Source organism: Mustelus asterias, chromosome 14, assembly GCF_964213995.1.
Source record: "Mustelus asterias chromosome 14, sMusAst1.hap1.1, whole genome shotgun sequence".
Taxonomy (NCBI): Eukaryota; Metazoa; Chordata; class Chondrichthyes; order Carcharhiniformes; family Triakidae; genus Mustelus; species Mustelus asterias.
In genome coordinates, this window is record NC_135814.1 from 516740 (window position 1) to 543459 (window position 26720).

General features: G+C 47.0%; 1 protein-coding gene across 1 annotated transcript in view; it reads left to right on the plus strand.

Annotated features, from left to right (window-relative positions):
* Nucleotides 1-26720, plus strand: part of smarcal1 (SWI/SNF related, matrix associated, actin dependent regulator of chromatin, subfamily a-like 1) — a 129518-nt gene that overhangs the window by 49156 nt on the left and 53642 nt on the right. Inside the window, exons 5-6 of the mRNA XM_078229161.1 lie at nucleotides 13774-13957; nucleotides 16700-16850. Of these exons, the coding sequence (XP_078085287.1) occupies nucleotides 13774-13957; nucleotides 16700-16850 (335 nt within the window). The remainder of the gene's footprint in view (nucleotides 1-13773; nucleotides 13958-16699; nucleotides 16851-26720) is intronic.

Sequence of the window (26720 nt, forward strand, 5' to 3'; positions counted from 1 at the left end):
AGGGCAATTGTTATGGGGGATTTTAACTTGACTAATATTGACTGGAATTGTTATAGCTCTAGCTCGTTAAAGGGGTCAGTTTTTGTTCAAAGCGTGCAGGAAGGTTTTTTGACTCAGTATGTAGACAGGCCAACTAGAGGTGAGGCTATATTGGATCTGGTGCTGGGAAATGAGCCAGACCAGGTGCTAGACTTGGAAGTTGGTGTGCATTTTGGTGATAGTGACCACAATTCGGTTACGTTCACCTTAGTGATGGAAAGGGATAGGCATGAACCTCGGGCCAGTGGTTTTAGCTGGGGGAAGGGTAATTATGAGGCTATTAGGAGAGAATTAGGAAACATAGGTTGGACTAGGAGATTACAGGGACTGGGAACGTCCGACATGTGGAGTTTTTTCAAGGAGCAGCTACTGCGAGTCTGTGATAGGTATGTCCCTGTCAGGCAAGGAGGAATTGGTAGGGCTAGGGAACCGTGGTGCACCAAAAAAGTTTCTTTGTTGGTTAAAAAGAAAAAGGAGGCTTATGTTCGGATGAGACGTGAGCACTCGGGTAGTGCACTAGAAAGCTTTAGATTGGCTAAGAGGGAGTTGAAGAGCGAGCTTAGAAGGGCTAAAAGGGGACATGAGAAGACTTTGGCGGATAGGGTTAAAGAGAATCCTAAGGCGTTCTATAGGTATGTCAAGAACAGAAGGTTGGTTAGGGCAAGTTTAGGGCCAGTTATAGATGGCAGAGGGAAGTTATGTGTGGAACCGGAGGAGATTGGTGAAGCATTGAACCAATATTTCTCTTCGGTGTTCACGCAAGGGGACATGAATATAGCTGAGGAGGACACTGGGTTGCAGGGGAGTAGAATAGACAGTATTACAGTTGATAAGGAGGATGTGCAGGATATTCTGGAGGGTCTGAAAATAGATAAATCCCCTGGTCCGGATGGGATTTATCCAAGGATTCTCTGGGAGGCAAGAGAAGTGATTGCAGAGCCTCTGGCTCTGATCTTCAGGTCGTCGTTGGCCTCTGGTATAGTACCAGAAGATTGGAGGTTAGCGAATGTTGTCCCATTGTTTAAGAAGGGGAACAGAGACTTCCCCGGGAATTATAGACCGGTGAGTCTCACTTCTGTTGTCGGCAAGATGTTGGAAAAAATTATAAGGGATAGGATTTATAGTTATTTGGAGAGTAATGAATTGATAGGTGATAGTCAGCATGGTTTTGTGGCAGGTAGGTCGTGCCTTACTAACCTTATTGAGTTTTTTGAGAAAGTGACCAAGGAGGTGGATGGGGGCAAGGCAGTGGACGTGGTATATATGGATTTTAGTAAGGCGTTTGATAAGGTTCACCATGGTAGGCTTCTGCAGAAAATGCAGATGTATGGGATTGGGGGTGATCTAGGAAATTGGATCAGGAATTGGCTAGCGGATAGGAAACAGAGGGTGGTGGTTGATAGTAAATATTCATCATGGAGTGCGGTTACAAGTGGTGTACCTCAGGGATCTGTTTTGGGGCCACTGCTGTTTGTAATATTTATTAATGATCTGGATGAGGGTATAGTTGGGTGGATTAGCAAATTTGCTGATGACACCAAAGTCGGTGGTGTGGTAGACAGTGAGGAAGGGTGTCGTAGTTTGCAGGAAGACTTAGACAGGTTGCAAAGTTGGGCCGAGAGGTGGCGGATGGAGTTTAATGCGGAGAAGTGTGAGGTAATTCACTTTGGTAGGAATAACAGATGTGTTGAGTATAGGGCTAACGGGAGGACTTTGAATAGTGTGGAGGAGCAGAGGGATCTAGGTGTATGTGTGCATAGATCCCTGAAAGTTGGGAATCAAGTAGATAAGGTTGTTAAGAAGGCATATGGTGTCTTGGCGTTTATTGGTAGGGGGATTGAATTTAGGAGTCGTAGCGTTATGTTGCAACTGTACACAACTCTGGTGCGGCCGCACTTGGAGTACTGTGTGCAGTTCTGGTCCCCACATTACAGGAAGGATGTGGAGGCTTTGGAGAGGGTGCAGAGGAGGTTTACCAGGATGTTGCCTGGTATGGAGGGGAGATCCTATGAGGAGAGGCTGAGGGATTTGGGATTGTTTTCGCTGGAAAGGCGGCGGCTAAGAGGGGATCTTATTGAAACATATAAGATGATTAGAGGTTTAGATAGGGTGGATAGTGATAGCCTTTTTCCTCTGATGGAGAAATCCAGCACGAGGGGGCATGGCTTTAAATTGAGGGGGGGTAGTTATAGAACCGATGTCAGGGGTAGGTTCTTTACCCAGAGGGTGGTGAGGGATTGGAATGCCCTGCCAGCATCAGTTGTAAATGCGCCTAGTTTGGGGGCGTTTAAGAGATCCGTAGATAGGTTCATGGACGAAAAGAAATTGGTTTAGGTTGGAGGGTCACAGTTTTTTTTTTAACTGGTCGGTGCAACATCGTGGGCCGAAGGGCCTGTTCTGCGCTGTAATGTTCTATGTTCTATGTTCTATATAAATGGTAAACAGTTGCGGCCCGAGTACCGATCCCTGCGGCACGCCACTAGTTACCTTCCTCCAACCGGAAAAACACCCATTTATTCCGACTCTTTGCTTCCTGTCGGATAGCCAGTCCCCAATCCACTTTAACACACTACCCCCAACTCCGTGTGCCCTAATCTTCTTCAGCAGCCTTTTATGGGGCACCTTATCAAACGCCTTTTGGAAATCCAAAAACACCGCATCCACCGGTTCTCCTCCATCCTCCATCAGTCGATTCTTAATTCCAGGTACTATTTTTATTGAATTCAACTTCCACCATCTACCGTGGTGGGATTCGAACCCGGCTCCCCAGAACATTAGCAGAGTTTCTGGATTAATAATCTAGCGATAATACCACTAGGCCATTGCATCCCCATTCCTCAGCCATTCCTTTGTTCCCCGTTATGAATTTCCCCGTTTCTGACTGTAAAGGGCTTACATTTGTATTTGTAAATCTTTTTCTCTTTACATATCTGAAGAAATAGAGTCATAGAGTTTTACAGCATGGAAACAGGCCCTTCGGCCCACCTTGTCCATGCCGCCTTTTTTTTTAAACCCCTAAGCTAATCCCAATTGCCTGCATTTGGCCCATATCCCTCTATACCCATCTTACCCATGTAACTGTCTAAAAACTTTTTAAAAGACAAAATTGTACCCGCCTCTACTACTATCTCTGGCAGCTCAGACACTCATCACCCTCTGTGTGAAAAAATTGCCCTTCTGGACACTTTTGTATCTCTCTCCTCTCACCCACTCAAAATGATTGCTCCTTCTTTTCCAGGACAGGATAGCATGCACCAGGTGACAGCGGGACCTGACAGAATTGATAGGGGAGTCTAGTTTTAGACTCCCCTATCTTTGGGAAAAGATATTGACTATCTAGCTGATCTGTGCCCCTCATTATTTTATAGACCTCTATAAGATCTCCCCTCAGCCTTCTTCGCTCCAGAGAAAAAAGTCCCAGTCTATCCAGCCTCTCCTTATAACTCAAACCGTCAAGTCCCAGTCACACCCTCGTAAATCTTTTCTGCACTCTTTCTAGTTTAATAATATCCTTTCTATAATAGTGTGACCAGAACTGTACAGAGTATTCCAAGTGTGGCCTTCCCAATGTCTTGTACAACTTCAACAAGGTGTCCCAACTCCTGTGTTCAATGTTCTGACCAATGAAACCAAGCATGCTGAATGCCGCCTTCACTATTCTGTCCACCTGTGACTCCACTTTCAATGAGCTATGAACATGTATCCCTCGATCTCTTTGTTTTGTAACTCTCCCCAACGCCCTACCATTAACTGAGTAAGTCCTGCTCTGGTTCAATCTACCAAAATGCATTATCTCACATTTACCTAAATTAAACTCCATCTGCCATTCGTCAGCCCACTAGCCCAATTGATCAAGATCCCGCTGCAATTGGAGATAACCTTCTTCACTGTCCACTATGCCACCAATCTTGGTGTCATCTGCAAACTGACTAACCATGCTTTCTATATTCTCATCCAGATCATTAATATAAATGACAGTGGACCCAGCACTGGTCCCTGAGGCACACCGCTGGTCACAGGCCTCCAGTTTGAAAAATAACCCTCTACAACCACCCTCTGGTTTTTTAAAGAAGCCAATTTTGTCTCTATTTAGATACCTCACCCTGGATCCTGTGAGATTTAACCTTATGCAACAACCTACCATGCGGTACTTTGTTAAAGGCCTTGCTAAAGTCCATGTAGACAACATCAACTGCACTGCCCTCATCTACCTTCTTGATTATCCCTTCAAAAAACAATCAAATTTGTGAGACACGATTTTCCACTCACAAAGCCATGCTGACTGTCCCTAATCAGTCCTTGCGTCTCTAAATGCCTGTGGATCCTGTCTCTCAAAATACCTTCCAGCAACTTACCCATCACAGATGTGAGGCTCACCGGCCTGTAATTCCCAGGCTTTTCCCTGCAGCCCTTTTTAAACAAAGGCACAACATTTGCCACCCTCCAATCTTCAGGCACCTCACCCGTGACTATCGATGATTCAAATATCTCTGCTAGGGGACCTGTTACAGTCGGTTTTTATGTTCCCTGTGAACTTACTTTCGTGCTCTATTTTCCCCTTAACTCCTTGGTCCTCCTTTGCTGAATTTTAAACTGCTCCTAATCCTCAGGTTTATTGCTTTTTCTTGCCAGTTTGTATGCCTCTTCTTTGAATATGATGCTGTCTCTAATTTCCCTTGAGTTTAACAGCTGCGGAAAGGCACTTCGAGGGGGATCTGCACACTGAGGTAATATGGGCTGAGGTTAGGAATAGGAAAGGAGCGGTCACGTTGTTAGGAGTTTACTATAGGCCCCCAAATAGTAATAGAGATGTGGAGGAAGAAATTGCTAAGCAGATTATGGATATGTGTGGGGGTCACAGGGTAGTTGTCATGGGGGATTTTAACTTTCCGAATATTGATTGGAACCTTTGTAGGTCAAATAGTTCGGATGGGGCAGTTTTTGTGCAGTGTGTGCAGGAGGGTTTCCTGACACAATATGTGGATAAGCCGACAAGAGGTGGGGCCACATTGGATTTGGTACTGGGAAATGAACCGGGCCAAGTGTTAGATTTGGTTGTGGGAGAGCACTTTGGAGATAGTGACCACAATTCGGTGTCTTTCATTATTGCGATGGAGAGGGATAGGGCTGTACGGCAGGGCAAGGTTTACAATTGGGGGAGAGGTCATTATGATGCGATTAGGCAGGAATTAGGAAGCATAGGATGGGAACAGAAATTGTCAGGGAAAGGCACTAATGATAAGTGGAACTTTTTCAAGGAACAAATACTGGGTGTCCTTGATAGGTATGTCCCTGTCAGGCAGGGAGGAAATGGCTGAGTGAGGGAACCATGGTTCACAAAAGAGGTTGAATGTCTTGTCAAGAGGAAGAAGGAAGCGTATGTAAGGTTGAGAAAACAAGGTTCAGTTGGCTCGATGGAGGGTTACAAGTTAGCAAGAAATGAGCTGAAAAAGGGGCTTGGAGAGCTAGGAGGGGGCATGAGAAGTCCTTGGCAGTCGCATCAAGGAAATCCCCAAGGCTTTTTAACTTATGTGAGGAATAAAAGAATGACCAGGGTGAGGTTGGGGCCGGTCAAGGACGGCAGTGGGAATTTGTGCATGGAGTCAGAAGAGATAGGAGAGGTGATGAATGAATACTTTTCTTCGGTGTGCACCAAGGAGGGGGGCCAAGTTTTTGAGGAAGAGAGGGTGTCATAGGCTGATAGGCTGGAGGAAGTAGATGTTCGGAGGGAAGATGTACGAGCAATTTTGAATAAACTGAAAGTTGATAAGTCCCCTGGGCCTGATGAAATATACCCTAGGATTCTTTGGGAGGCAAGGGATGAGATAGCAGAGCCTTTGGCATTGATCTTTGGGTCCTCACTGATCATGGGGGTGGTGCCAGAGGACTGGAGAATGGCGAATGCTGTTCCTCTGTTTAAGAAAGGGAATAGAAATGACCCTGGTAATTACAGGCCGGTTAGTCTTACTTCAGTGGTCAGAAAGTTGATAAAGAAGGTCCTTAGGGATAGGATTTATGACCATTTAGAAAGATGCAGCTTAATCCGGGATAGTCAGCACGGATTCGTGAAGGGCAAGTCTTACCTCACAAATCTGATAGAATTTTCGGAGGAGGTAACTAAGTTTATTGATGAAGGTAGTGCAGTTGATGTCATATACATGGATTTTAGTAAGGCGTTTGATAAAGTCCCCCATGGTCGGCTTATGAAGAAAGTAAGGATGTGTGGGATAGAGGGAAGTTTGACCGATTGGATAGGTAACTGGCTATCTAACAGAATGTGCAGATGCCAGTGTTGGACTGGGGTGAACACAGTAAGAATTTTAACAACACCAGGTTAAAGTCCAACAGGTTTATTTGGTAGCAAATACTGGTAATGGTATTTGCTATAATGGGAATATAATGCTATAATGGTAATAAAATAATGGTATTTGCTACCAAATAAACCTGTTGGACTTTAACCTGGTGTTGTTAAAACTCTTACTGTATCTAACAGAAGACAGAGGGTTGTGGTGGATGGAAAATTTTCAGACTGGAAACCGGTTACCAGTGGAGTGCCACAGGGATCAGTGCTTGGTCCTCTGCTATTTGTAATTTTTATAAATGACTTGGAGGAGGGGGCTGAAGGGTGGATCAGTAAATTTGCTGATGACACCAAAATTGGAGGAGTAGTGGATGAGGTGGAGGGCTGTTGTAGGCTGCAAAGAGATATAGATAGGACGCAGAGCTGGGCTGAAAAATGGCAAATGGAGTTTAACGCTGATAAATGCGAGGTGATTCATTTTGGTAGGACAAATTTGAATGTGGATTACAGGGTTAAAGGTAGGGTTCTGAAGAATGTGGAGGAACAGAGAGATCTTGGGGTTCATATCCACAGATCTCTGAAGGTTGCCACTCAAGCGGATAGAGCCGTGAAGAAGGCCTATAGTGTGTTGGCGTTCATTAACAGGGGGTTTGAGTTTCAGAGCCGTGGGGTTATGCTGCAACTGTATAGGACCTTGGTGAGACCACATTTGGAATACTGCATGCAGTTCTGGTCACCTCACTATAAGAAGCATGTGGAGACACTGGATTTCCAAAAGGCGTTTGATAAGGTGCCTCACAAAAGGTTGCTGAAGAAGATTGGGTCACACGGGGTTGGGGGTAGGGTGTTTGTGTGGATTGGGGATTGGCTATCCGACAGGAAGCAGAGAGTCGGAATAAATGGGTGCTTTTCTGGTTGGCAGATGGTAACTAGTGGCGTGCCGCAGGGATCGGTACTGGGGCCTCAACTATTTACCATTTATATAGACGATCTGGAGGAGGGGACTGAGTGTAGGGTACCAAAGTTTGCAGACGACACAAAGATAAGTGGAAAAGTCAATCGTGTGGAGGGCGTAGAAGGTCTGCAGAGAGATTTGGACAGGCTGAGTGAGTGGGCGAGGATCTGGCAGATGGAGTATAACGTTAACAAATGCGAGGTTATTCACTTTGGAAGAAATAATAGCAAATTGGATTATTATCTAAATGGAAAGAAATTACAACATGCTGCTGTGCAGAGGGACCTGGGGGTCCTTGTGCATGAGATGCAAAAACCCAGTCTGCAGGTGCAACAGGTGATCAAGAAGGCAAATGGGATGTTGGCCTCTATCGCAAGGGGGATAGAATATAAAAGCAGAGATGTCTTGCTGCATCTGTACAGGGCATTGGTGAGGCCGCAGCTGGAATACTGTGTGCAGTATTGGTCCCCTTATTTGCGGAAGGATATATTGGCCTTGGAGGGAGTGCAGAGAAGGTTCACCAGGTTGATACCAGAGATGAGGTGTGTTGATTATGAGGAAAGACTGAGCAGATTGGGTTTGTATTCATTGGAATTTAGAAGGCTGAGGGGGGATCTTATGGAGACTTATAAGATAATGCGGGGGCTGGATAGGGTAGAGGTGGAGAGATTCTTTCCACTTAGAAAGGAAACTAGAACGAGAGGGCACAGCCTCAAAATAAAAGGGGGTCAGTTTAGGACAGAGTTGAGGAGGAACTTCTTCTCTCAGAGGGTGGTGAATCTCTGGAATTCTCTGCCCACTGAAGTGGTGGAGGCTATCTCGTTGAATATGTTTAAATCACGGATAGATGGATTCCTGATCGGTAAGGGAATTAGGGGTGATAGGAATCAGGCGGGTAAGTGGAACTGATCCACTTCAGATCAGCCATGATCTTATTGAATGGCGGGGCAGGCTCGAGGGGCTAGATGGCCTACTCCTGCTCCTATTTCTTATGTTCTTATGAAAGAGTGCAAAGGAGATTTACCAGGATGCTGCCTGGTTTGGAGGGTAGGTCTTATGAGGAAAGGTTGAGGGAACTTGGGCTTTTCTCTTTGGAGCGGAGGAGGTTGAAAGGAGACTTGATAGAGGTTTATAAGATGATGAGGGGGATAGATAGAGTGAACGTTCAAAGACTATTTCCTCGGGTGAATGGAGCGGTAACTGGGGGGGCATAACTATAGGGTTCATGGTGGGAGATAGAGGAAGGATGTCCGAGGTAGGTTTTTTACTCAGAGTGTTTGGGGTGTGGAATGGACTGCCTGCAGGGATAGTGGAGTCAGAAACTTTAGGAACATTTAAGAAGCTATTGGATAGGCACATGGAGTACTTCGGGATGATAGGGAGGAAATAGCTTGATCTGGGTTTCAGACAAAGCTCGGCACAACATCGTGGGCCGAAGGGCCTGTTCTGTGCTGTACTGTTATATGTTCTAAGCCATGGTTTGGCCACAATTCGATTTGATTTAGATTTATTATTGTCACATGTATTAATATACAGTGAAAAGTATTGTTTTTTGCGCGCTATACAAACAAAACATACCGTTCATAGAGAACGAAACAGAGTGCAGAATGTAGTGTTACAGTCATAGCTAGGGTGTAGAGAAAGATCAACTTAATACAAGGTAAGTCCATTCAAAAGTCTGACAGCAGCAGGGAAGAAGCTGTTCTTGAGTCGGTTGGTATGTATGTGACTTCAGACTTTTGTATCTTTTTCCCGAAGGAAGAAGGTGGAAGAGAGAATGTCTGGGGTGCATGGGGTCCCTATTATGCTGGCTGCTTTGCCAAGGCAGCGGGAAGTGTAGACAGAGTCAATGGATGGGAGGCTGGTTTGCGTGATGGATTGGGCTACATTCACGACCTTTTGTAGTTTCTTGTGGTCTTGGGCAGAGCAGGAGCCATACCAAGCTGTGATACAACCAGAAAGAATGCTTTCTATGGTGCATCTGTAAAAATTGGTGAGAGTCATAGCTGACATGCCAAATTTCCTTAGTCTTCTAAGAAAGTAGAGGCATTGGTGGGGCTTTCTTAACTATAGTGTCAGTATGGGGGGACCAGGGCAGGTTGTTGTTGATCTGGACACCTAAAACCTTGAAGCTCTCGACCCTTTCTACTTCGTCCCCGTTGATGTAGACAGGGGCGTGTTCTCCTTTATGCTTTCTGAAGTCGATGACAATCTCCTTTGTTTTGTTGACATTGAGGGAGAGATTATTGTTGTCGCACCAGTTCACCAGATTCTCTATCACATTCCTGTACTCTGTCTCGTCATTGTTTGAGATCCGACCCACTTCGGTGGTGTCGTCAGCAAACTTGAAAATCGAATTGGAGGGGAATTTGGCCGCACAGTCATAGGTGTATAAGGAGTATAGTAGGGGGCTGAGAACACAGCTTTGTGGGGCACCGGTGTTGTGGATTATCGTGGAGGAGGTGTTGTTGCCTATCTTTACTGATTGTGGTCTGTAAGTTAGGAGGTTCAGGATCCAGTCGCAGAGGGAGGTGCCGAGGCCCAGACCACGGAGTTTGGAGATGAGTTTTGCTTACTTAATTCTCTTACCACATTTGTGCCAAACAGGAATAAATAACTTCTGGAGTTCACCTATTCATTCTTTAAATGTCTGCCATTGCCTGTCCACTCTTTCCTTTGAGTAATGTTTCCCAGTCCATCATGGCCAATTCATGCCTCATAACGACTCTCGTCTCAGAATCAACTACATCATTATCCACCTTGACAAAGAATTCTACCATATTATGGTCACTCGTCCCCTCTTTAACTCTGCAGCAGAGTCCGAGGGACTCAAAACATTAACTCTGTTTCTGTCTCTTCAGGTGCTGCCAGACCTGCTGAGTTTTTTCTGTATTTCTCTTTTTAAACCTGGACAGAGCCCTTTTTCATGGTGGAACATTGGTTAATATAAAATAAAGGGGGGTCAGTTTAGGACAGAGTTGAGGAGGAACTTCTTCTCCCAGAGGGTGGTGAATCTCTGGAATTCTCTGCCCACTGAGGTGGTGGAGGCTACCTCGCTGAATATGTTTAAAGCGCGGATGGATGGATTCCTGATCGGTAAGGGAATTAAGGGTTATGGGGATCAGGCGGGTAAGTGGAACTGATCCACTTCAGATCAGCCATGATCTTATTGAATGGCGGGGCAGGCTCGAGGGGCTAGATGGCCTACTCCTGCTCCTATTTCTTATGTTCTTAGCACTGCTCCCTCACAGTGCCAAGGACTCAGGTTCAATTCCCGGCTTGGGTCACTGTCTGTGCGGAGCCTGCACGTTCTCCCCATGTCTGCATGGGTTTCCTTCGGGTGCTCTGTTTCCTCCCACAGTCCGAAAGATGTGCTGGTTAGGTGCATTGGCCATGCTAAATTCTCCCTCAGTGTACCTGAACAGGCGCCGGAGTGTGGCGACGAGGGGATTTTTACATTAACTTCATTGCAGTGTTAATGTAAGCCTACTTGTGACAATAATAAATAAACTTCAAACTTTAAACTTTTCTGAGCTGCTGCTTGGTTTGATGGAAGATGCCAGACTGATTGGCAGTTCAGCAAGACAGGGTAACCGACTCTACCGGAAGGGGAGGTGGGGGAGGGGTCATGTGAATGACTCTCACTTCTCAACTTTGGCTTTGATAGAAGATGTAAATTCCTTGGTCTGGATACTTGAGATTGTTAATGTTTCAACCATTAAGAATTTCAAAAGAAGTTATGGCTCCTTTGTGCTTTCTGACTCGTCTGCTCCATTGGCCAGGCTGGCTTAAGAAATGTAAATTGTCTTTGTGTAATTTCCTTCAAAGTTGGGCTCCTACATCTCACTGGGCGGCACGGTAGCACAGGTAGCACAGTGGTTAGCACTGCTGCTTCACAGCTCCAGGGTCCCGGGTTCGATTCCCGGCTTGGGTCACTGTCTGTGTGGAGTTTGCGCATTCTCCTCGTGTCTGCGTGGGTTTCCTCTGGGTGCTCCGGTTTCCTCCCACAGTCCAAAGATGTGCAGGTTAGGTTGATTGGCCAGGTTAAAAATTGTCCCTTAGAGTCCTGGGATGCGTAGGTTAGAGGGATTAGCGCGTAAATTAGAGGGATTAGCACGTAAATTAGCGGGTAAAAAAAAAGGGATTAGCGGGTAGGGCCTGGGTGGGATTGTGGTCGGTGCAGACTCGATGGGCCGAATGGCCTCCTTCTGCACTGTAGGGTTTCTATGATTCTATGGGCTGTTAGTATCTCTTCAAAGATAACAAGGTTTCAGCTTCTCTGAATACCAGAAAGTTCCTTTTGTTTGTGTCATAGCCAGCCATGTCCAGTTTTAACATTTTATGGAATAGTCATGATGATGTATATAGAACATAGAACATGACAGCGCAGTATAGGCCCTTCGGCCCTCGATGTTGCGCCGACCAGTGGAACCAATCTGAAGCCCCTCTAATCTACACTATTCCAATATCATCCATATGTTTATCCAATAACCATTTGAATGCTCTTAATGTTGTCGAGTCCACTACTGCTGCTGGCAAGGCATTCCACGCCCTTACTACTCTCTGAGTAAAGAACCTACCTCTAACATCTGTCCTATATCTCTCACCCCTCAATTTAAAGCTATGTCCCCTCGTGCTAGCCATCACATCCAAGGAAAAAGGCTCTCACTATCCACCCTATCTAATCCTCTGATCATCTTGTATGCCTCTATTAAGTCACCTCTTAACCTTCTTCTCTCTAACGAAAACAACCTCAAGCCCCTCAGCCTTTCCTCATACGATTTTCCCACCATACCAGGCAACATCCTAGTAAATCTCTGCACCCTTTCCAACACTTCCACATCTTATATATGTTAATAAATATGTTTATTAATAAATATGTAAATATATGTTTAATAAAGATATAGAGTGAGATCTAGCCCACTGTGCAGAGCTTGTTTGTCGTGTCGTGTTTGACGAATCTACTGGACTTTTATGAAGATGTCACTAGTGCGGTTGACAGAGGGGAACCGGTGGATGTGGTGTTTTTAGATTTCCAGAAGGCGTTCGATATGGTGCCTCACAAAAGGTTGCTGCAGAAGATTGGGGTACACGGAGTTAGGGGTAAGGTGTTGGCGTGGATTGGGGATTGGCTATCTAACAGGAAGCAGAGAGTTGGGATAAATGGGTGCTTTTCTGGTTGGCAGTTGGTGACCAGTGGCGTGCCGCAGGGATCGGTGCTGGGGCCTCAATTGTTTATCATTTACATAGATGATCTGGAGGAGGGGACTGAATGTAGGGTATTCAAGTTTGCTGATGACACGAAGGTGAGTGGGAAAGCGAATTGCGTGGAGGACGCGGAAAGTCTGCAGAGAGATTTGGATAGGCTGAGCGAGTGGGCGAGGATCTGGCAGATGGAATATAACGTTAGCAAATGTGAGGTTATCCACTTTGGAAGAAATAATAGTAAATTGGAATATTATTTAAATGGAGAAAAATTACATCGTGCGACTGCAGAGGGACCTGGGGGTCCTTGTGCACGAATCGCAAAAACTCAGTCTGCAGGTGCAGCAGGTGATCAAGAAGGCGAATGGAATGTTGGCCTTTATCGCGAGGGCGATAGAATATAAAAGCAGGGAGGTCTTGCTGCAACTGTACAAGGCACTGGTGAGGCCGCAACTGGAGTACTGTGTGCAGTTTTGGTCCCCTTATTTGCGAAAGGATATATTGGCCTTAGAGGGAGTGCAGAGAAGGTTCACCAGGTTGATACCGGAGATGAGGGGTGTAGCTTATGAGGAGAGATTAAACAGATTGGGTCTGTACTCGTTGGAGTTTAGAAGGATGAGGGGTGATCTTATAGAGAGATATAAAATAATGAAGGGGCTGGATAGGGTAGAGGTGGAGAGATTCTTTCCACTTAGAAGGGAAACCAGAACTAGAGGGCACAGCCTCAAAATAAGGGGGGGCCGGTTCAGAACAGAGTTGAGGGGGAACTTCTTCTCTCAGAGGGTAGTGAATCTCTGGAATTCTCTGCCCATTGAAGTGGTGGAGGCTTCCTCGTTCAATATGTTTAAATCATGGATAGATAGTTTTCTGATCGATAAGGGAATTAGGGGATATGGGGAGCAGGCGGGTAAGTGGAACTGATTCGCTTCAGATCAGCCATGATCTTGTTGAATGGCGGGGCAGGCTCGAAGGGCCAGATGGCCTACTCCTGCTCCTATTTCTTATGTTCTTATGTTCTTAAATAGATCCCTCATAAGCAAGGGGGTTGAATGATTATTGGGGGAAATAGGAATGTGGGATTGAGGTTACAATCTGATCAGCCATAATTTAATTAAATGGCAGAATAGACTCAAGGGATCAAGTGGCCTACACCTGCTCCTAATTTGTATGTTTGTATATAAAACTCTTTGAGATGTCATGAGTTAGTGAAATGCACAATTGAAATTTTTTTAATGGTTTTCCTTATTGTTGGCTGGCTTGATGTGTATTTCAGTTGATGCTTTGTCGAGGATCCCTGCTGTGCAGATAGAGCCATTCCCCCGAGGTGTGCTGGAGGTCTTCCTACCCCAGTTTGAAAAGAGCTGTCCAGAGCTGCTGGAGATCCCAGAAGCTGATCTGTCATCTGTTGATTCCAAACTCGTCCATAGCCTAATGCCATTCCAGAGGGAAGGAGTGAAGTAAGTCTTTCAGTCTGTTGGTGTCTGTGTTTGAAGTTACAGTAATCAATCAGTGTGGCAGGGAGGTTTGCACAAGAAATGTCGGTTAACTGCAGCTAGTCACTCTCCTGGGCCATAACCAGCTCGCTGAGTCCTGAACTGCACGCAGTTCATATTTTCACTCCACCTGTGACACCTAACTTTCCATCACTCGCACTGCCTCATCTGTTTTAGACCAACGTTGTTAAATGATGGAAGTTTGATGCAGTGTTTCATAGAATAAAGCTGTTCAGTCCATCAGTTTGTGCCAGTCCTTGAAGCACTCTTTCCTTCATTTCATTCTTCTCCCTTCCACACATCCAAAATCTTTTCAAATATTTTTGTGTTTCCCTTTTAAAAACTATTCTGGAATCTTCTTGCACTGTTTCTGCCAGTTCATTCATGTCCTAACAGCCTTTAAATTTAACCATTATGTGGAATAATGTATTCCTAACAACAACACAGATTATTCAGGAGGCAGTCAGAGTGTTGGAGAACAAAGAACAGTACAGCACAGGAAACAGGCCCTTCGGCCCTCCAAGCCTGTGCCGCTCCTTGGTCCAACTAGACCAATTGTTTGTATCCCTCCATTCCCAGGCTGCTCATGTGACTATCCAGGTAAGTCGTAAACGATGTCAGCGTGCCTGCCTCCACCACCCTACTTGGCAGCGCATTCCAGGCCCCCACCACCCTCTGTGTAAAAAACATCCCTCTAATATCTGAGTTATACTTCGCCCCTCTCACCTTGAGCCCGTGACCCCTCGTGAACGTCACTTCTGATCTGGGAAAAAGCTTCCCACCGTTCACCCTATCTATCCCCTTCATAATCTTGTACACCTCTATTAGATCTCCCCTCGTTCTCCGTCTTTCCAGGGAGAACAACCCCAGTTTACCCAATCTCTCCTCATAGCTAAGACCCTCCATACCAGGCAACATCCTGGTAAACCTTCTCTGCACTCTCTCCAATGCCTCCACGTCCTTCTGGTAGTGCGGCGACCAGAACTGGACGCAGTACTCCAAATGTGGCCTAACCAGCGTTCTATACAGCTGCATCATCAGACTCCAGCTTTTATACTCTATACCCCGTCCTATAAAGGCAAGCATACCATATGCCTTCTTCACCACCTTCTCCACCTGTGTTGCCACTTTCAAGGATTTGTGGACTTGCACACCTAGGTCCCTCCGTGTTTCTATACTCCTGATGACTCTGCCATTTATTGTATAACTCCTCCCTACATTATTTCTTCCAAAATGCATCACTTCGCATTGATCCGGATTAAACTCCATCTGCCACCTCTCCGCCCAATTTTCCAGCCTATCTATATCCTGCTGTATTGCCCGACAATGCTCTTCGCTATCCGCAAGTCCAGCCATCTTCGTGTCATCCGCAAACTTGCTGATTACACCAGTTACACCTTCTTCCAAATCATTTATATATATCACAAATAGCAGAGGTCCCAGTACAGAGCCCTGCGGAACACCACTGGTAACAGACCTCCAGCCGGAAAAAGACCCTTCGACCACTACCCTCTGTCTCCTATGGCCAAGCCAGTTCTCCTTGTATCCCATGAGCCTTAACCTTCTTAACCAACCTGCCATGTGGGACTTTGTCAAATGCCTTACTGAAATCCATATAGACGACATCCACGGCCCTTCCTTCATTAACCGTTTTTGTCACTTCCTCAAAAAGCTCCACCAAATTTGTAAGGCACGACCTCCCTCTTACAAAACCATGCTGTCTGTCACTAATGAGATTGTTCCTTTCTAAATGCTCATACATCCTGTCTCTAAGAATCCTCTCCAACAACTTCCCTACCACGGACATCAAGCTCACCGGCCTATAATTCCCTGGGTTATCCCTGCTACCCTTCTTAAACAACGGGACCACATTTGCTATCCTCCAATCCTCAGGGACCTCACCCGTGTCCAAAGAAGCGACAAAGGTTTCCGTCAGAGCCCAGCAATTTCATCTCTTGTCTCCCTGAGCAGTCGAGGATAGATGCCATCAGGCCCTGGGGCTTTGTCAGTTTTAATGTTCCCTAAAAAACCTAACACTTCCTCTCTTGTAATGGAGATTTTCTCTAACGGGTCAACACCTCCCTCCGAGACACTCCCGGTTAACACGCCCCTCTCCTTCGTGAATACCGATGCAAAGTATTCATTTAGGATCTCCCCTATTCCCTTGGGTTCTAAGCATAATTCCCCTCCTTTGTCCCTGAGAGGTCCGATTTTCTCCCTGACAACTCTTTTGTTCCTAACGTATGAATAGAATGCCTTAGGATTCTCCTTAATCCTGCCTGCCAAGAACATCTCGTGACCTCTTTTTGCCCTTCTAACTCCCCGTTTGAGTTCTTTCCTACTCTCTCTGTATTCCTCCAGAGCTCCATCTGTTTTCAGTTGCCTGGACTTAACGTACGCCTCCCTTTTCATTTTAATCAGATCCTCAATTTCCCTGGTTATCCACGGCTCTCGAATCCTACCTTTCCTATCTTTCCTTTTTACAGGCACATGCCTATCCTGCAGCCTTATCAGTAGTTCCTTAAAAGACTCCCACATGCCAGACGCGGACTTACCCTCGAACATCCTCTCCCAAACAACATCCACCAATTCCTGCCTAATCCGGCTATAGGGAACAGAAGTTGCCGGGTTTTCCTGGATAGATGGGCTGAATGGCCTGACACATGTATACCTATATGTGGTTATTGAAACTTTGTGTCTCCACAGTTTTGCCACATCTCGGGGAGGCCGTTTGCTATTGGCTGATGACATGGGACTTGGGAAGACTCTTCAGGCCATTTGTATTGCTGCAGTTTACCGCAAAGAATGGCCAGTGCTTGTGATTGCTCCATCCTCGGTCCGATTCACCTGGGCACAGGTACAGGTTGTGGTGTTCCATAGTGAGAGAGGCAACTTCTTCATTTCAGCACCTTCATCATAAAGACCTTAAGTAGATGAAACAGAGCACTCACAGCTCAGTGTGCCAGAACGAGAGAGCGATCAGCTAATCTCTGTATTTACAGGGGGTCCCCTGGGTGTGTGGCAGTGGTTCCAGGGATTCCCCGGGAGCGGGTTGGCATTTACAGTGGATCCTAGAGAATATGACTTTTTATTCATTCATGGGACATGGGCGTTGCTGGCTGGCTAGCATTTATTACCCATCCCTTCTCAAGGGCAACTAAAGATGGGCAATAAATGCCAACCAACGACGCCCATGTCCCACAACTGAATAAAATAAAGTCATCCTTTACGGGATTTCCCAGAGTGTAGAACTATTTATAGAGGTTCCCCAGGTGTGTGTCAGTACTTAAAGGGGGTCCGCGGGAGTGTGTCATTAATTAAAAGATGTTCCTGGAAGCGTGTCAGTACTTAGAGGGTTCCTAGATGTATGTTAGTATTTATAGTGGGTCTCTGGGAGAGCTAGTATTTGCAGCAGGTCCCCAGGCATGTGTCAATATTTACAAGGGTTCACCAGGAGTGTGTCAGTATTCACAGGCGGTTCCCGGGAGCATATCAGTATCAGTATGGACAGGACTGGGTGCTTCAGGTGCCGGGTTTTAGATGTTTCAGGAAGGACAGGGAGGGAGGCAAGAGAGGGGGGGGAGTGGCACTGTTGATCAGGGATAGTGTCACGCCTGTAGAGAAGGTGGACGCCGTGGAGGGATTGACTACGGAGTCTCTGTGGGTGGAGGTTAGGAACAGGAAGGGGTCGGTAACTTTGCTGGGTGTTTTCTATAGGCCGCCCAATAGTAACAGAGATGTTGAGGAGCAGATGGGGAAACAGATCCTGGAGAGATGTAGGAATAACAGAGTTGTCGTGATGGGAGATTTTAATTTCCCAAACATAGATTGGAATATCCCTAGGGCTCGGGGTTTGGATGGAGAGGAGTTTGTTAGGTGTGTCCAGGAGAGTTTCCTGACACAGTATGTGGATAAGCCTACTAGAGGAGAGGCTGTACTTAATCTGGTGCTGGCTAATGAACCTGCTGGCTATCCAATAGAGGAGAGGCTGTACTTAATCTGGTGCTGGCTAATGAACCTGGACAGGTGGAGGATCTCTCGGTGGGTGAGCATCTTGGGGATAGCGATCATAATTCTATCTCCTTCACGATAGCATTGGAAAGAGATAGGATCAGGCAGGCTAGGAAAGTGTTTCTCTGGAGTAAAGGGAAATACAGTGTCATCAGGGAGGAAATTAGACGGGTAAATTGGAAGGAGGCATTCTTGGGGAAAAGTACCGAAGGAAAGTGGACGATAGGTTGAGGGAGCTTGGTCTCTTCTCCCTGGAGAGACGAAGGATGAGAGGTGACCTGATAGAGGTTTACAAGATGTTGAGAGGTCTGGATAGGGTAGACTCTCAGAGGCTATTTCCAAGGGCTGAAATGGTTGCTACGAGAGGACACAGGTTTAAGGTGCAGGGGGGTAGGTACAGAGGAGATGTCAGGGGTAAGTTTTTCACTCAGAGGGTGGTGGGTGAGTGGAATCGGCTGACGTCGGTGGTGGTGGAGGCAAACTCGTTGGGGTCTTTTAAGAGACTTCTGGATGAGTACATGGGATTTAATGGGATTGAGGGCTATAGATAGGCCTAGAGGTAGGGATATGATCAGCGCAACTTGTGGGCCGAAGGGCCTGTTTGTGCTGTGGCTTTCTATGTTCTATGTTCTATTTACAGGGGGTCCCAGGAATGGTGTCAGTATTCCTCGGGGTTCTCCAGGAATATGTCAGTATTTATAGGGGTCTCCAGGCATGTTGGTATTTACATGGGGTCTCCAGGTGTGTTTTTGTTATTGTATTCTTTCAAGGGATGTGGGTGTCACTGGCTTGGCCAGCAATTTTATTGCCCATTCCTAATTGTCCTTGAGAAGGTGGTGGTGAGCCACCTTCTTGAACCGCTGTTGTCCACGTGGTGTAGATACACCTACCATTTAGAAAGTGTTCCAGAATTTTGACGAAGGAACGGTGATATAATTCCATGTCAGGATGGTGAGTAGCTTGGAGAGGAACTTGCAGGAACTTCCAGGTGTCGACTATTCTTGTCCTTCTAGATAGAACATAGAACATTACAGCGCAGTACAGGCCCTTCTAAAGCCCCTCTAATCTACACTATTCCAATATCATCCATATGTTTATCCAATAACCATTTGAATGCTCTTAATGTTGACTAGTCCACTACTGCTGCAGGCAGGGCATTCCACGCCCTTACTACTCTCTGAGTAAAGAACCTACCTCGAACATCTGTCCTATATCTCTCACCCCTCAATTTAAATCTATGTCCCCTCGTGTTAGCCATCACCATCCAAGGAAAAAGACTCTCACTATCCACCCTATCTAATCCTCTGATCATCTTGTATGCCTCTATTAAGTCACCTCTTAACCTTCTTCTCTCTAACGAAAACAACCTCAAGCCCCTCAGCCTTTCCTCATACGATCTTCCCACCATACCAGGCAACATCCTGGTAAATCTCCTCTGCACCCTTCCACATCTTTCCGACAATGCGGCGACCAGAACTGTACGCAATACTCCAAGTGCGGCCGCACCAGAGTTTTGTACAGTTGCAGCAAGACCTCCTGGCTCCGAAACTCAATCCCTCTACCAATAAAAGCTAACGCACAGTACGCCTTCTTAACAACCCTATCAACCTGGGTGCCAACTTTCAGGGATCTATGCACATGGACACCCAGATCCCTCTGTTCATCCACACTACCAAGTATCTTACCATTAGCCCAGTACTCTGTATTCCAAAGTGAATCACCTCTCACTTTTCCGCATTAAACTCCATTTGCCACCTCTCAGCCCAGCTCTGCAGCTTATCTATGTCCCTCTGTAACCTGCCACTTCCCTCCGCACTGTCTACAACTCCACCGACTTTAGTGTCATCTGCAAATTTACTAATCCATCCTTCTACGCCCTCATCCAGGTCATTAATAAAAATGACGAACAGCAGTGGCCCCAAAACAGATCCTTGCGGTACACCACTAGTAACTGAACTCCAGGATGAATATTTCCCATCAACCACCACCCTCTGTTTTCTTACAGCTAGCCAATTCCTGATCCAAACCACTAAATCACCCTCAATCCCATGTGTCTGTATTTTCTGCAAAAGCTTACCATGGGGAACTTTATCAAACGCTTTGCTGAAATCCATATACACCACACCAACCGCTTTACCCTCATCCACCTCTTTGGTCACCTTCTCAAAGAACTCAATAAGGTTTGTGAGGCACGACCCACCCTTCACAAAACCGTGCTGACTATCCCTAATCAAATTATTCCTTTCTAGGTGATTATAAATCCTATCTCTTATAATCCTTTCCAAAACTTTGCCCACGACAGAAGTAAGGCTCACCGGTCTATAATACCAGCGTTGTCCCTACTCCCCTTCTTGAACAAGGGGACAACATTTGCTATCCTCCAGTCTTCTGGCACTGTTCCTGTAGACAATGACGACACAAAGATCAAAGCCAAAGGCTCTGCAATCTCCTCCCTCGCCTCCCAGAGAATCCTAGGATAAATCTCATCCGGCCCAGGGGACTAATCTATTTTTACCCTCTCCAGAATTGCTAACACCTCCTTATGAACCTCAATCCCGTCCAGTCCAACAGCCTGCATCTCAGTACTCCCCTCGACAACACTGTCCCTCTCCAGTGTGAATACCGACGAAAAATATTCATTTAGTGCCTTTCCTATCTCTTCAGACTCCACGCACAACTTCCCACTACTGTCCTTGACTGGCCCTAATCTTACCCTAGTCATTCTTTTACTCCTGACATACCTATAGAAAGCTTTAGGGTTTTCTTTGATCCTACCTGCCAAAGACTTCTTATGTCCCCTCCTGGCTCTTCTTAACTCTTCCTTTAGGTCCTTCCTGGCTAACTTGTAGAGGTTGTGGTTTTGGAAGGGGCTGTACAAAGAACAAGAAAATTACAGCACAGGAACAGGTCCTTCGGCCCTCCAAGCCTGCACCGACCATGCTGCCCGACTGAACTAAAACCCCCTACCCTTCCAGGGACCATATCCCTCTATTCCCATCCTAGTCATGTATTTGTCAAGATGCCCCTTAAAAGACACTACCGTATCCGCTTTCACTACCTCCCCGGCAACGAGTTCCAAGCACCCACAACTCTGTGTAAAAAATTTGCCTCGTACATCTCCTTTAAACCTTGCCCCTCGCACCTTAAAGCTGAGCACCCTAGTAATTGCCTCTTCCACCCTGGGAAAAAGCTTCTGACTATCCACTCTGTCCATGCCCTCATAATCTTGTAGACTTCTATCAGGTCGCCCCTCAACCTCTGTCGTTCCAGTGAGAACAAACCAAGTTTCTCCAACCTCTCCTCATAGCTAATGCCCTCCATACCAGGCAACATCCTGGTAAATCTTTTCTGTACCGTCTCCAAAGCCTCCACATCCTTCTGGTAGTGTGGCGACCAGAATTGAACACTATATTCCAAGTGTAGAAGGAACCTTGGTGAGTTGCTGCAGTGCATTTTGTATATGGTGTACATGGCTGTCACTGTGTCAGCGGTGGAGGGATTAGATGTTGGAGGTTGTGGATAGAGGGCAAATCAAATGAGTTGCTTTGTCCTAAATGGTGTTGAGCTTCTTGAGTGTTGTTGGAGCTGCATTCTTTCGGGCAAGTGGGGAGTATTCCATCACACTCCTGACTTGTGCCTTATAGATGGTGGCCAAGCTTTGGGGAGTCAGGAGGTGAGTTTCTCGACACAGGATTCGTAGCCTCTGACCTGCTATTATAGCTACAGTATTTATATGGCTAGTCCAGTTCACTTTTCTGGTTAATGGAACCCCCAGGATGTTGATTGTGGGTGATTTAGCGATGGTAATGCCGTTAAATGTCAAGGGGTGATGTTTCGATTCTTTTTGGAGAAGGTCATTTCCTGGCATTTGTGTGGCGTGAATGTTACTTGCCACTTGTTAGCCTAAGGCGGAATATTGTTCAGGTCTTGTTGCATTTGAACATGGACTGCTTCACTATCTGAGGAGTCGAGAATGGTGCTGAACATTTTGCAATCATCAGCGAACATCCCCACTTCTGACCTTATGATGGAAGAAAGGTCACTGATGGAGGACCCGAAGGTGATTCAGCCTAGGGCACTACCCTGAGGGACTCCTGCAGTGATGACCTGATACTGAGATGATTGCCCTCCAATCATTTTACATTTTCCTCCAAATTATTTATATATAGATATATATTACAAACAGCATTATCAGTGTGATGCCACCTCTGCTGGGTCTGTCCTGCTGGTGGGATAGGCCATAACATACTGAGGAATAGGGATGGTGGTGACTGAGACATTATCCATAAGATATGATTTCATGAGGTTACTGCTTGACTAGTCATAGTCATATAGCACCGGCCCTTCGACCCACCTTGTCTATGTCAACCATCAAATATCAACCTACACTGATCCCATTTACCAGCACTTGATCCATAGTTTACTGTTCCTTGGTGATTTAAGTGCTCACCCAGATGCTTCTTAAATACTGTGAGAGTCCCTGCCTCCACCACCCTCGGGCGACACGTTAGCACAGGGGCCTGGGTTTGGTTCCCGGATTGGGTAACTGTCTGTGTGGAGTTTGCACGTTCTCCCCGTGTCTGCATGGGTTTCCTCCCACATTCTGAAAGACGTGCTGGTTCGGTGCATTGACCCGAACAGGCGCCGGACTGTGACGACTCGGGGAATTTCACAGTAACTTCATTGCAGTGTTAATGTAAACCTTACTTGTGACTAATAAATAAACTTTTTGCTTTACTTTACCCTCTCGGGCTGCGCGTTCCATATTTCCACCACCCTCTGGGTGAAACAATCTTTCCTCAGATCTGCTTTAAACTGGGCCTGGAGGTCTGGAGTGCATCTGCTTCAATGCGAGGAGTGTAACGGGTAAAACAGACGAACTTAGGGCCTTAATGCTTATGCGGAATTTGGATGTGGTTGCGGTGACGGAAACTTGGTTAAAAGAAGGACAGGACTGGCAGCTGAATATTCCGGGGTATAAGTGTTTTAGGCGAGACAGAGGAGGGGCTCAAAAAGGTGGGGGAGTAGCGATATTAGTTAAGGAGCATATTACCGCGGTGCAGAGGGTAGACAACTTAGAGGGGTCATGTACTGAGTCGCTGTGGGTGGAACTCAGAAACAGGAAGGGTGCAGTCACTATGCTGGGGGTGTACTACAGACCACCCAACAGCCCACGGGAAGTGGAGGAAAGGATATGTCAGGAGATTCTGGATAGGTGCAGAAAAAATAGGGTTGTTGTAGTGGGGGACTTTAATTTCCCTGGCACAGACTGGAAAGTGCTTAGAGCTGGGGGACCGGACGGGGAGGAATTTGTAAAATGCGTACTGGAAGGTTCTTTGGAACAGTATGTAGATAGCCCGACTAGAGAGGGGGCTATACTGGACCTAGTTCTGGGAAATGAGCCCGGTCAGGTCGTCAAAGTTTCGGTAGGGGAACATGTGGCAAATAGTGACCACAACTCTGTTAACTTTAGGATAGTAATGGACAAGGATGAGTGCTGTCCTACGGGCAGGGTGCTAAATTGGGGGAAGGCTGACTATAGCCGGATTAGGCAGGAATTGGTGGATGTTGATTGGGAGAGGATGTTCGAGGGTAAGTCCGCATCTGGCATGTGGGAGTCTTTTAAGGAACTATTGATAAGGCTGCAGGATAGGCATGTGCCTGTAAAAAGGAAAGATAGGAAAGGTAGGATTCGAGAGCCGTGGATAACCAGGGAAATTGAGGATCTGATTAAAATGAAAAGGGAGGCGTACGTTAAGTCCAGGCAACTGAAAACAGATGGAGCTCTGGAGGAATACAGAGAGAGTAGGAAAGAACTCAAACGGGGAGTTAGAAGGGCAAAAAGAGGTCACGAGATGTTCTTGGCAGGCAGGATTAAGGAGAATCCTAAGGCATTCTATTCATACGTTAGGAACAAAAGAGTTGTCAGGGAGAAAATCGGACCTCTCGGGGACAAAGGAGGGGAATCATGCTTAGAACCCAAGGGAATAGGGGAGATCCTAAATGAATACTTTGCATCGGTATTCACGAAGGAGAGGGGCGTGTTAACCGGGAGTGTCTCGGAGGGAGGTGTTGACCCGTTAGAGAAAATCTCCATTACAAGAGAGGAAGTGTTAGGTTTCTTAGGGAACATTAAAACTGACAAAGCCCCAGGGCCTGATGGCATCTATCCTCGACTGCTCAGGGAGACGAGAGGTGAAATTGCTGGGCCTCTGACGGAAATCTTTGTCGCTTCTTTGGACACGGGTGAGGTCCCTGAGGATTGGAGGATAGCGAATGTGGTCCCGTTGTTTAAGAAGGGTAGCAGGGATAACCCAGGAAATTATAGGCCGGTGAGCTTGACGTCTGTGGTAGGGAAGTTGTTGGAGAGGATTCTTAGAGACAGGATGTATGAGCATTTAGAACGGAACAATCTCATTAGTGACAGACAGCATGGTTTTGTAAGAGGGAGGTCGTGCCTTACAAATTTGGTGGAGTTTTTTGAGGAAGTGACAAAAACGGTTGATGAAGGAAGGGCCGTGGATGTCGTCTATATGGATTTCAGTAAGGCATTTGACAAAGTCCCACATGGCAGGTTGGTTAAGAAGGTTAAGGCTCATGGGATACAGGGAGAAGTGGCTAGATGGGTGGAGAACTGGCTTGGCCATAGGAGACAGAGGGTAGTGGTCGAAGGGTCTTTTTCCGGCTGGAGGTCTGTGACCAGTGGTGTTCCGCAGGGCTCTGTACTGGGACCTCTGCTATTTGTGATATATATAAATGATTTGGAAGAAGGTGTAACTGGTGTAATCAGCAAGTTTGCGGATGACACGAAGATGGCTGGAATTGCGGATAGCGAAGAGCATTGTCGGGCAGTACAGCAGGATATAGATAGGCTGGAAAATTGGGCGGAGAGGTGGCAGATGGAGTTTAATCCGGATAAATGCGAAGTGATGCATTTTGGGAGAAATAATGTAGGGAGGAGTTATACAATAAATGGCAGAGTCATCAGGAGTATAGAAACACAGAGGGACCTAGGTGTGCAAGTCCACAAATCCTTGAAGGTGGCAACACAGGTGGAGAAGGTGGTGAAGAAGGCATATGGTATGCTTGCCTTTATAGGACGGGGTATAGAGTATAAAAGCTGGAGTCTGATGATGCAGCTGTATAGAACGCTGGTTAGGCCACATTTGGAGTACTGCGTCCAGTTCTGGTCGCCGCACTACCAGAAGGACGTGGAGGCAATGGAGAGAGTGCAGAGAAGGTTTACCAGGATGTTGCCTGGTATGGAGGGTCTTAGCTATGAGGAGAGATTGGGTAGACTGGGGTTGTTCTCCTTGGAAAGACGGAGAATGAGGGGAGATCTAATAGAGGTATACAAGATTATGAAGGGTATAGATAGGGTGAACAGTGGGAAGCTTTTTCCCAGGTCGGAGGTGACGATCACGAGGGGTCATGGGCTCAAGCTGAGAGGGGCGAAGTATAACTCAGACATCAGAGGAACGTTTTTTACACAGAGGGTGGTGGGGGCCTGGAATGTGCTGCCAAGTAGGGTGGTGGAGGCAGGCACGCTGACATCGTTTACGACTTACCTGGACAGTCACATGAGCAGCCTGGGAATGGAGGGATACAAACAATTGGTCTAGTTGGACCAAGGAGCGGCACAGGCTTGGAGGGCCGAAGGGCCTGTTTCCTGTGCTGTACTGTTCTTTGTTCTTTGTTCTTTATTTACTCCTCACTGTAAACTCTCCCCTCTTGTCTTAGACGCCTCTGCCATGGGGAAAAGGTTCTTACAATCTACCCTATCTATGCCCCTCACAATTTTGTATACCTCTATCAGATTCCCCCCTCAGCCTCCTCTGCTCCAGGGAAAACAAACCCAGCCTATCCAGTCTCCTCAGACTTTCCATCCCGGGCAACATCCTGGTGAATCTCCTCTGCACCCTCGCCAGTGCACTCATGTCCTTCTGATAGTGTGGCGACCAGAACTGCAATACTCCACCTGTGACCTAATCAATGTTTTATAAATTTGTACCAAAACCTCCCTGCTCCTATATTCTATACCCGGGGAATGAAGGCAAGCATTCCATATGCTGCCTTCGCCATCCTATCTACTTGTGCAGCCACCTTCAGGGATCTGTGGACTTGTACCCCAAGGTCCTTTGGTTCCCCAGTACACCTGAGGAACCGACCGTTCGTTGTGTATATCCTACCCTTATTAGACCTCCCAAAATGCAATGTGTCGGTGCTTTCAGGGATGCCCAGGAATGTGTCAGTGCTTGCGGGGGCGCTCGGGAATGTGTCGGTGCTTGTGGGGGCTCCTGGGAATGTATCAGTGATTGCGGGGGCCCCCGGGGATGCGTCGGTGCTTGCGGGGGGCCCCCCGGGGATGCGTCGGTGCTTGCGGGGGGCCCCCCGGGGATGCGTCGGTGCTTGCGGGGGCCCCCGGGGATGCGTCGGTGCCTGCAGGGGCCCCCGGGGATGCGTCGGTGCTTGCGGGGGGCCCCCGGGGATGCGTCGGTGCTTGCGGGGGGCCCCCCGGGGATGCGTCGGTGCTTGCGGGGGCCCCCAGGGATGCGTCGGTGCCTGCAGGGGCCCCCGGGGATGCGTCGGTGCTTGCGGGGGCCCCCGGGGATGCGTCGGTGCTTGCGGGGGCCCCCGGGGATGCGTCGGTGCTTGCGGGGGCCCCCGGGGATGCGTCGGTGCTTGCGGGGGGCCCCGGGGATGCGTCGGTGCTTGC